The sequence below is a fragment of the Tiliqua scincoides genome, chromosome 15, assembly GCF_035046505.1.
Source record: "Tiliqua scincoides isolate rTilSci1 chromosome 15, rTilSci1.hap2, whole genome shotgun sequence".
NCBI classification, from domain to species: domain Eukaryota; kingdom Metazoa; phylum Chordata; class Lepidosauria; order Squamata; family Scincidae; genus Tiliqua; species Tiliqua scincoides.
Genome location: NC_089835.1, coordinates 3,998,958 through 4,008,957, shown reverse-complemented (window position 1 = coordinate 4,008,957; position 10,000 = coordinate 3,998,958). Strand labels below are relative to the sequence as shown.

General features: G+C 52.5%; 1 protein-coding gene across 1 annotated transcript in view; it reads right to left on the bottom strand.

Annotated features, from left to right (window-relative positions):
• SHE (Src homology 2 domain containing E) overlaps positions 1-10,000 on the bottom strand; it is a 19,385-nt gene that overhangs the window by 39 nt on the left and 9,346 nt on the right. The window contains exons 3-6 of the mRNA XM_066610355.1: positions 8,948-9,211; positions 7,434-7,611; positions 5,240-5,359; positions 1-3,871 (exon numbers count right to left, since the gene is read on the bottom strand). The exon at positions 1-3,871 is cut by the window's left edge and continues 39 nt beyond it. Of these exons, the coding sequence (XP_066466452.1) occupies positions 3,679-3,871; positions 5,240-5,359; positions 7,434-7,611; positions 8,948-9,211 (755 nt within the window). The 3' untranslated portion in view covers positions 1-3,678. The remainder of the gene's footprint in view (positions 3,872-5,239; positions 5,360-7,433; positions 7,612-8,947; positions 9,212-10,000) is intronic.

Below are 10,000 nucleotides of genomic sequence, written 5' to 3'. Positions count from 1 at the left end.
CTCCTTCCCACCTCTGTCCACGTCCCGAGGCCTTGGTCATGAGGCTCCAACACGACGCACACCCGATTCCGGAAGGTGCCGCGCGCACAAGCAAACAGAAGGAAGGTCAGACGCGGGGTGCGTCTACACCATTGTCCGAAAACCGGTTTCGCAACTGGCTCTGCCTCCCATTCAGGGAGATGTAGTTCTTTCGAGGAGAGGCAGAGCTTTTCTCGAGGTCCTGGTTTGGCCGCGGGAGACCTGCGGCCGCAAGTGTGGCATCCCTCAGTGATGTGCTTCCTGATGGTACACTCCCCTCCCTTGCCCCACGCAAGTCAGCAGAGACTCTTCTACGGATTCGGGTGACTGAGAAAATGTCCGCAGTAATGGAATTGACTGTGGGAACGGGACATATTTGAATCTCGATCCTCTTGTGCCTACAATCCTGGGCGCATCTGTGGCCATCAATGCTTCTCTCCCTCCTGCCCCAACTATCCTGCTACATGGTGAGTTCCTCTATCTCACCTGCCTTGAACCCCTTCTCACCAGATCAGAGAATCTGGGGCTTAGGAATCACTCATTCCCAAGGTTTTCACATTCCTCTCTCTATATTATATATATAGAGAGAGGAATATCTATATATTGTATATATTCCCCCCCCCTCTCTCTTAGCAATTTTCAGCCACTGTTCCAAGGCACATTGGTGTGCTACAACCGGCCTGCAGGTGCGCCGTGGGAGTTTGGGAAGGGTCATATATTAGTTGGGCCATTGGGGGTTGTGAGTGTAATGAAAATGTGCAAGATCCCTCGAGGAGGCAGGAGGTGGTCTCAGCAGTGGCCCCTTTAAGGGTGAAGGCCTGGGATTTCAGCAGAGGGTGTACTGGACAACACCTGGAGTATTGTGTCCAGTTCTGCTCAACGCATCTCAAAAAAGACATAGTGGAAATGGAAAAGGTGCAAAAGAGAGCAACTAAGATGATTACTGGGCTGGGGCACCTTCCTTATGAGGAAAGGCTACGGCGTTTGGGCCTCTTCAGCCTAGAAAAGAGGCGCCTGAGGGGGAACATGATTGAGACATACAAAATTATGCAGGGGATGGACAGAGGGGATAGGGAGATGCTCTTTACACTCTCACATAACACCAGAACCAGGGGACATCCACTAAAATTGAGTGTTGGGAGAGTTAGAACAGACAAAAGAAAATATTTCTTTACTCAGCATGTGGTCGGTCTGTGGAACTCCTTGCCACAGGATGTGGTGATGGCGTCTGGCCTGGACACCTTTAAAAGGGGATTGGACAAGTTTCTGGAGGAAAAAATCCATTACGGGTTACAAGCCACGATGTGCATGTGCAACCTCCTGATTTTAGAAATGGGCTATGTCAGAATGCCAGGTGCAGGGGAGGGCACCAGGATGAGGTCTCTTGTTGTCTGGTGTGCTCCCTGGGGCATTTGGTGGGCCGCTGTGAGATACAGGAAGCTGGACTAGATGGGCCAATGGCCTGATCCAGTGGGGCTGTTCTTATGTTCTTAACTACAATTCCCAGGAAGCCTTGCAGGTCTCTTGTTATCTGGTGTGCTCCCTGGGGCATTTGGTGGGCTGCTGTGAGATACAGGCCGCTGGACTAGATGGGCCTGTGGCCTGATCCAGTGGGGCTGTTCTTATGTTCTTAACTACAATTCCCAGGAAGCCTTGCAGGTCCCTTGTTATCTGGTGTGCTCCCTGGGCATTTGGTGGGCCGCTGTGAGATACAGGCCGCTGGACTAGATGGGCCTGTGGCCTGATCCAGTGGGGCTGTTCTTATGTTCTTATGGACAGCTGCAGCCACTAGAGGCAATGAGGTCTCCAGGGGTATAAGAAGCACCTGATGCAGGAAGGCTTTGTGGGTAGTTGAAAGAGGAAGACTGAGGAATGAATGGCTGATGGATGACTGGAACTGACTAAAGGACAAATGGGAGGAATGGACTTTGGAGGCTGCTGGAGACGCTGGTGACTGGTGTGTGGCTGCCATGCCCAAGACCTGCTGAGGACCAAGTGGCGGGTGGAGATGCCAGCAGAAGAAGGGAGGAAGGAGGACCTCTGCAGCTCGAACAGGCAAGCTCCCCCTGGTGGTGGGGTCCAGCAGTGCTGCAAGGCAGAACTAGGGCCGCTGCTGGCGAAAGAAGGGGAGCTAATTTGCACAATTCTCTGAGCAAAGCTTGGACCGGGAATCTGGTAAAACAGTGAGGCCCCCCTTCCCCCCCCGCACAGCGTCAATTGTCCAAAAGCCCTGTGAAAATTTTAGTTCCTTGTGTGCATGTGACATTTCAGCGATGGGGAAACTGAGGCACGTGGTGGCCAGTGATGCCCTAAGCATCTGTTCTGGAAGTAGGGGGGTGGGAAAAAGAAACAAATGGGTCATTATGGCATTAATTAATTGAACCGGGCGCTGGCGAAAGGATTGGCTTGAACTGGGCACCCAGCAGGCAGACTCGGGCATCTTCGCCCCTGCTGGATAAGTGCTCCTCTTGCAAAACAGCACATCAGCACCACCGAGTCGGCCATAATAGTCAGTTGACCTCCACATGCAAATCCTAGCTCACCTCGGCCTATAAAACCGTGGCCAGCCAATTGGCTCGTGAGTCAGTGCTGAACTGATCACCCTGAGCTGTTAGCTGTGCCTCCGGAACTCGCTACCTACGACCACACCTCCTCCTTGGACCTCTGGCGTCTTCTCTACTTGACCTTACCTGTTTGGATAGTGCCCTTCTCTCCATCCTTGACAACGGAGAGCAGAGTTAAGTTCTGATGCTATGGGACTGCAGGGGGTTTAGAAACAGGCTACCATTTTAGGGGGCTGGAATATTTAATTGGGCATATAGGGGGCTGATTCACCCTTCAGATGAAAACGGGTGCCTAAAATTTTGGCTTGTGCTCCCCCAGTCTCTGCTTTCAAATATCTGAAGCAAGAGCTCGGGTGACACCTTCATCTCCCCCCTTTTCATGCAATATATCCAATTCCTGTCATAGTGATGGGGGGGGGGCTTTCTTTTCCTGCAAAAAATGAATGGTACCCATTCAATTGTATGGAGGAAAGGTCTGCACTTAAGGATAATATTGGGGAGGGGCCTAGACCTCCTTTCCTTTTTGACTTCAATGCCTGGCACAAGATTGTCCTGCCCCCTTGCCAACCCACCCCAGATTTCACCCTGTTTCACATGTCCCATAGAACTGAACAGGGAGCCATTGGGGACCGAGTCTCGTTTCTGCTGTATGGTGGAACTGGTCGCACTGGAGCATGAGTGACCCTGGCAAGCTGAGAAGCTGCCCTGAGAAGCTGGGCTTGTCTTATAGCGACACGGTCAACATCTCTTAGACATTCTCAGCTGCAGGAGGAACCCTGAAATTGGTAGGAAATTGAGCCCTATTCAACCTTTGGGTGCCATCTTAAGTATCTCAAGCATGCTGGGAGGAAGTGGGGGGAGAAGAGAGGAGAGGGGAAGGAGCGTCTCCCTAATGGAACATGGTACCCAAACAGGAAGTTAGAAGGGAAATCTGGAAGTGATCCCACAAATCTTGGGCACGGAAGGGGAGGGGGACAGCGAGTGGCAACCAAGGGTCAAGTCGGGAGGGGGGATGCGCCCCCCCCCACTACACACATGTAAAGGGATTCCCTTCCTCTTGCTTCTCCAAATGACACAAGTCCTGACACCAGGGGGGCTAATGGATCTTCCCGGGGACAGGAACCGGATAGCGCAGGGTCATGTGTTCGGCGCCTTTGAAGGGGAGTTTCTCGGTGGAGTAGTAGCGAACCACCTCCGGGACGCTGCCAAAGAGGCCGCCGGTCTGGTTCAAGGTGTATTTGTGGTCCTTTGTCTGGGCTACGATGATGTGGACGCAACCTTGGCTGGTCCTGGAGAGCCAGAGAGAGAGAGAGAGAGAGAGAGAATAACAGGGATATAGTGTTGCTAAGCATGTGCAGAGTGCATTTTGGTCACAAGTCCTTCGCTCCCTGGCGAGGAATGGCTGTATCTGGGGTAAGAGGCGACACGGGCTTGCAGAAAAAACCAATGAAGATTTTTATGGGGACCGAATATTGCGGGCTCTGGAAAGGGGCGGCCTCTTGACCGTGAGAGTGTATGATCTGGGGGTGGGGGGGTATAGAACTTATTTGACAAACAGAGGTGTACAAACCCTTATTGTGCACCTCTGAGCTGTACAACGGGGGTGTCCAAAATTTTTGGCAGGAGGGCCGCATCATCTCTCTGACACTGCGTCAGGGGCCGGGGGGGGGAAGAATTAATTTACATTTAAAATTTGAATAAATTTACATAAATTAATATATTAAAGATGAACTTATATGAACGAATGAAGGTCTTGCAATAGGTCAAGACCTATAAAGGGTCTTGCACAAAGCAAGGCCGGCCTTTCCTTTGCTGCCGCTACTGCGTCACAGACCTGAAACAGCAAGCAGTGGAGGGAGCCCTCATCCCACAGAGGTGAAACAGTCACCCTCACGCTGAGAGCAGTTGCGTCAGGCCAGTGTGGGCTCCAACAAATCTCTGGAGGGCCAGAGGCTCATTGGAGACTGGGGGCTCCCTGAGGGCCGCATTGAGAGTTCTTGAGGGCCGCAAGTGGCCCCAGGGCTGGGGTTTGGGCACCCCTGCTGTACGACACGGAGGGAACCAGGAACTGGTGGCGTCTCCCCTTCCAGGAGACGTGGCTGTTGATCGCCCGCTCTGCCCTCCCCTCGACCAAAGCCGGCATCTCTCCCTTTCTCTCGAATCCCTTCCCTTCCCTGCTCCCGATTGTTTCAAGCCCATGGGCTCTACATCCTGAGGAAGGAAGCGTGAACCGCACCCGGGCCTGCAATCCGCTTGGGGTGGGGGTGGGGCGGTGCTGGAGAAGGGACAGCCAGGCTGAAAACTACAGGAGGGATGTCAGGCCAAAGGGAATGTCTGTTGAGAGGGAATGGCCAAAAACGGGGGAGGGGGGATCTCCTCATCCCCCCCACCTTTTGCTCCATTGCCTCCTACAAGGAAAAACAGGGCAGCTGCAAGATCCAACAGTGGGAATGAACCACTCGGTCATTTCAGGGGGTGCGAAAGAGGGGTGACGGTGCACAGGAGGTGGTGATGTTCAGCGCCTTGCATGGAACTAGCATGGCAGAGATCTTGGCTACCCAGAAGTGACCCCATTCAGTTAGCCCAGGTTAGATCAGGTGGGATTTAAGTCTGCATTACCCCACCCAGAGTCCCTGCTTTAGGTCCCAGGCACTCACTTCAGGGCAATGGAGTATTTGCTGGTGCTTGTCTCACTGGTCCGAACCAGGTATCCCGCTTCGTGGGAGGGCTGCAACCGGCTCTCGGCCTCGGCTCGCGTGATAGCACCATGAAACCAGCTGTGTGGAAAGGGCAGAGTGAGCTTTTGAATGGGGCGGGGTCAGGACGCTGAGGCGTGGGGGAGGGGAGAGAAGCAGGGCCCCCACTGGGAAACGTGGCGGAGAGACTCTGGGATGGTGGTGGCTCAGTCAGGATGGGCGTGTCCATCAAGGGGGAATACTTGGAGCCTGAGTACTGGGTACAATGGTAGCTACCAATGCACTATTAGCGGGACGGGCGCCATGGGAAACCAACACAAGGCTTTTTTCCCAGGACCCCTAGTAACTTGCCATGGGTCAAAAGGAAACCAATTTCTACTCCTACCTTGTAAGAAAGGGAAACTGAGGCACAAAGAACATAAAGCCACTGGATACAATGGTAGCTACCAATGCACTATTAGCAGGACGGGCGCCATGGGAAACCAACACAAGGCTTTTTCCCAGGACCCCTAGTAACCTGCCATGGGTCAAAAGGAAACCAATTTCTACTCCTACCTTGTAAGAAAGGGAAACTGAGGCACAAAGAACATAAAGCCACTGGATACAATGGTAGCTACCAATGCACTATTAGCGAGACGGGCGCCATGGGAAACCAACACAAGGCTTTTTTCCCAGGACCCCTAGTAACTTGCCACGGGTCAAAAGGAAACCAATTTCTACTCCTACCTTGTAAGAGAGGGAAACCGAGGCACAAAGAACAGAAAGCCAAAACATTTTGCCATTTTAAGGATTAGCAAGTTGGGCCGGCGCTCTGACAAACACAACATCCCATTTCCCAGCTGGGAAATGCTGAGGCTCAGAGAGACACAGCTTCCCCTGTTGTGAGCGTGTGCTTGACCCAGTGTCTCATGGGAAAAACCCATGAGGCCCAGATCCTTGATTTTGCAGGTTGCTCCTGCCCCGGTGAACTGTTCTTCCTGAGTTGAAAAGCTACGCTTTTCGCAGCACAAGACACATCGCAATTGCCTTGTGGATGAAACCAAGGGTTGCTTTAGCCCAGTATCCTGTTTCCAACAGTGGACAGTCAGGTGTCCCTGGGAAGCTCCAGAGCAGGGCACAAGAGTGACTTCCGCCCTCTACTATTTTTCACCAGCCTCTGGCCAAAGTGGGTATAGACTGCTGTTCAACATGGAGGTTCCATTTTAAGGCCTAGTTCTCCCAATCACCGCTGATAGCCCTATCGGCTGCAGATTTCGCCCTAATCCCTTCCTTTAAAAAGCCACTTATCCCAGTCACCATAGCAACGTCCCATGGCAATTAATTCCACAGGTCCCATTGGGACGGCTTCCCTTTGTCTGTCCTTGAACCTGTTGGCAGTCAACGCATTCACGGAATGAACCTGCACGGCGCTGTTTTGGAGACGGACAAACAATCCTCTCCATTCACTCTTGATCCTGTATTCATAACATTTTTTTCAAAAAACCCTTAATGCATTTTCTCTCCATCTCTGGATTTTCAAAGCAGGAGAAAAGCCACCTGTCATTTTGGAACTTATTTTGGAGACGCTCCGTCTGTCTGTCCCACCCCCAACATATTCCCCCCTCCCAAAACTGTTTTAGGCCTCATCCTCTGAGCTGCATCACTTTCTGCAGGGGAAAAGCTCACTGTCGGAAAAACCCTTCCCCTCATGTAGAAATCTAGGAGGTCAGGGGAGGAGGCCAGGTTTTGGATGATCTCAATTCCAATTCTGCCTTTGTCAGTTTCCTCCGTGACAACCGAGACTGCGTAATGCCTGCGACCATATAACCTATATAAGGGGCTGCCCCTCTTAACCCACAGATGCCCCCATAAGGACATAAGAAGAGTCCCACTGGATCATGCCCAGGGCCCATCTAGTCCAGCTTCTAGTATCTCACAGACAGTGGCCCACCCAATGCCTCAAGGAGCACACAAGATGGCCCTCTTTGTTGATGGTTGAAACCATGAGGACTAGTAACCTTGCAATGAATGAACGTTGAGATTCTGAATGGGTTGGTGGTTAATTGGCATAGCTGGCATTTATATTCAGAATACAGGCCCTCCTGACTGGACTTGTTTGCTACAGTGATTAACTACTATGTTTTCTCCCCCCCCCAGCACTGGTAGGGAGTCTTACGGCTGTTTCTCCAGCGCGAGAGCGGGATCCACACGCTCCCCTTCTGTGCCAGGTTCTGCCGCCACCGTGGGCTTCACCATCTTTGAGGGCCAGCTCCTCTGTCGGCGATGCTGCGGGCGCGGAGGTGTGGGGGCGTCTTCCTTGGGCGCCACGGGTCTCTCCGATCCCTCAAACTGGACTGCAAGGGAAGAGGAGGAGGTGTCACTGACAGAGATTGCACACCCGGGAAAGAGCACTGGAGAGCATTTACGACCCATCAGGCTGATCCGATGTCCTGAGGGTAAACTGCCCCTGTCTGCGGAACTCCTTGCCACAGGATGTGGTGATGGCGGTTGGCCTGGACGCCTTTAAACGGGGATTGGACAAGTTTCTAGAGGAAAAATCCATTACGGCTTACAAACCATGATGTGTATGCGCAACGTCCTGATTTTAGAAATGGGCTATGTCAGAAGGCCAGATGCAAGGGAGGGCACCAGGATGAGGTCTCTTGTTATCTGGTGTGCTCCCTGGGGCCTTTGGTGGGCCGCTGTGAGATACAGGAAGCTGGACTAGATGGGCCTATGGCCTGATCCAGTGGGGCTGTTCTTATGTTCTTAACTACAATTCCCAGGAAGCCTTGCAGGTCTCTTGTTATCTGGTGTGCTCCCTGGGGCATTTGGTGGGCCGCTGTGAGATACAGGAAGCTGGACTAGATGGGCCTATGGCCTGATCCAGTGGGGCTGTTCTTATGTTCTTAACTACAATTCCCAGGAAGCCTTGCAGGTCTCTTGTTATCTGGTGTGATCCCTGGGGCATTTGGTGGGCCACTGTGAGATACGGGAAGCTGGACTAGAGGGGCCTATGGCCTGATCCAGGGGGGCTGTTCTTATGTTCTTAACTACAATTCCCAGGAAGCCTTGCAGGTCTCTTGTTATCTGGTGTGATCCCTGGGGCATTTGGTGGGCCACTGTGAGATACGGGAAGCTGGACTAGATGGGCCTATGGCCTGATCCAGGGGGGCTGTTCTTATGTTCTTAACTACAATTCCCAGGAGGCCTTGCAGGTCTTCTTGTTATCTGGTGTGCTCCCTGGGGCATTTGGTGGGCCGCTGTGAGATACGGGAAGCTGGACTAGAGGGGCCTATGGCCTGATCCAGGGGGGCTGTTCTTATGTTCTTATGTGGAGGCTTGACTTTGCTGTCACGGCCAATATCTGCTGACACACCTATCCCCTGTGAATGTGTCCAGTTTCCTTTTCAAGCTCCCTGTACTCAAGTGGCCAAGCCCAACATCTTGTGGCATGGAGTTCTACGGACTAATTATGCACTGTATGAAGAACAAGGGCTTTTTTTTTTTCCCCATCCAAAACTACAGCCCCCTTCAAATACTGGAGAATATTTGCTTTGGCACCTGCTTATTGACAGCTGTACAACAGGCAGAAACCCAACAGGGGAAGAGTGCTCTGTGTCCGGAAAAGGTTCCCCTGTTGAATTCCCGAGTGCCACGCAGCTGTTTGGAGCATCGAAACGCTGCTACCTGAGAGAGCTTTCACGATCTGGTCTTTTTTCCATTCCCACGGCTGCTCGTACTCCGCTGGGGGTCGCTCGTCGTTCTCCGGAAGCCGGACCTCTTGCTTGGTTCCAGCCTCTGCCGGTTCTTCGTAGGGGGTGTCGTAGAGCTGTGGTGGTTTGGCCCCCTGGCACTTGGCGGTTGAATCCCCTTTGGCTCCGGGGTCAGCCGGCTCATCCAGGAGCAAGATAGCTTTGATCAGGGGGTCCTTGGAACCGCGTCTGCGGATCTCTGGGAAGGAAGAAGAAGAAGGGGCGCGAGGTGAAGCATTTGGGTTACCTGTTGACCTTTGTGCCAGAGAGAGTGTGGAAGAGATGGGGACAAAAGCCAAGATGGTGTCGTGGTTCTGGAGTTGGGCTTGTGAAATCCAGGTTCAAATCCCAGCTCAAGCTTCCTGGGTGACTTTGCCTCTCAGCCTCACCTACCTCACAGGGTTGTCGTGAGGACCAAAGGAGGGGAGGAACCGTGTACGCTGCCCTTAGCAGGCAAGGAAACAGGGACATCTGGTTAGCAACCAGTTTGATTCCCTGCATGGGTCAAAACCCTGGATGGTCTGAATAGAGGCATCACTAGGAGTGTGTGTGTGTGTGTGTGTGTGTGTGTGTGTGTGTGTGTGTGAACTGCACTGGGTGACACCCCCGGGGAGGTGGGTGACACCACTACTGGCCAAAAATTGGTATTCTTGAGTAATACCATCGTGTTATATATCAATGGAAAAGGTGCAAAAGAGAGCGACTAAGGTGATTACGGGGCTGGGGCACCTTCCTTATGAGGAAAGGCTACAGCGTTTGGGCCTCTTCAGCCTAGAAAAGAGGCGCCTGAGGGGGGACATGATTGAGACATACAAAATTATGCAGGGGAAGGACAGAGTGGATAGAGAGATGCTCTTTATACTCTCCCATAACACCAGAACCAGGGGACATCCACTGAAATTGAGTGTTGGGAGAGTTAGAACAGACAAAAGAGAATATTTCTTTACTCAGCGTGTGGTTGGTCTGTGGAACTCCTTGCCACAGGATG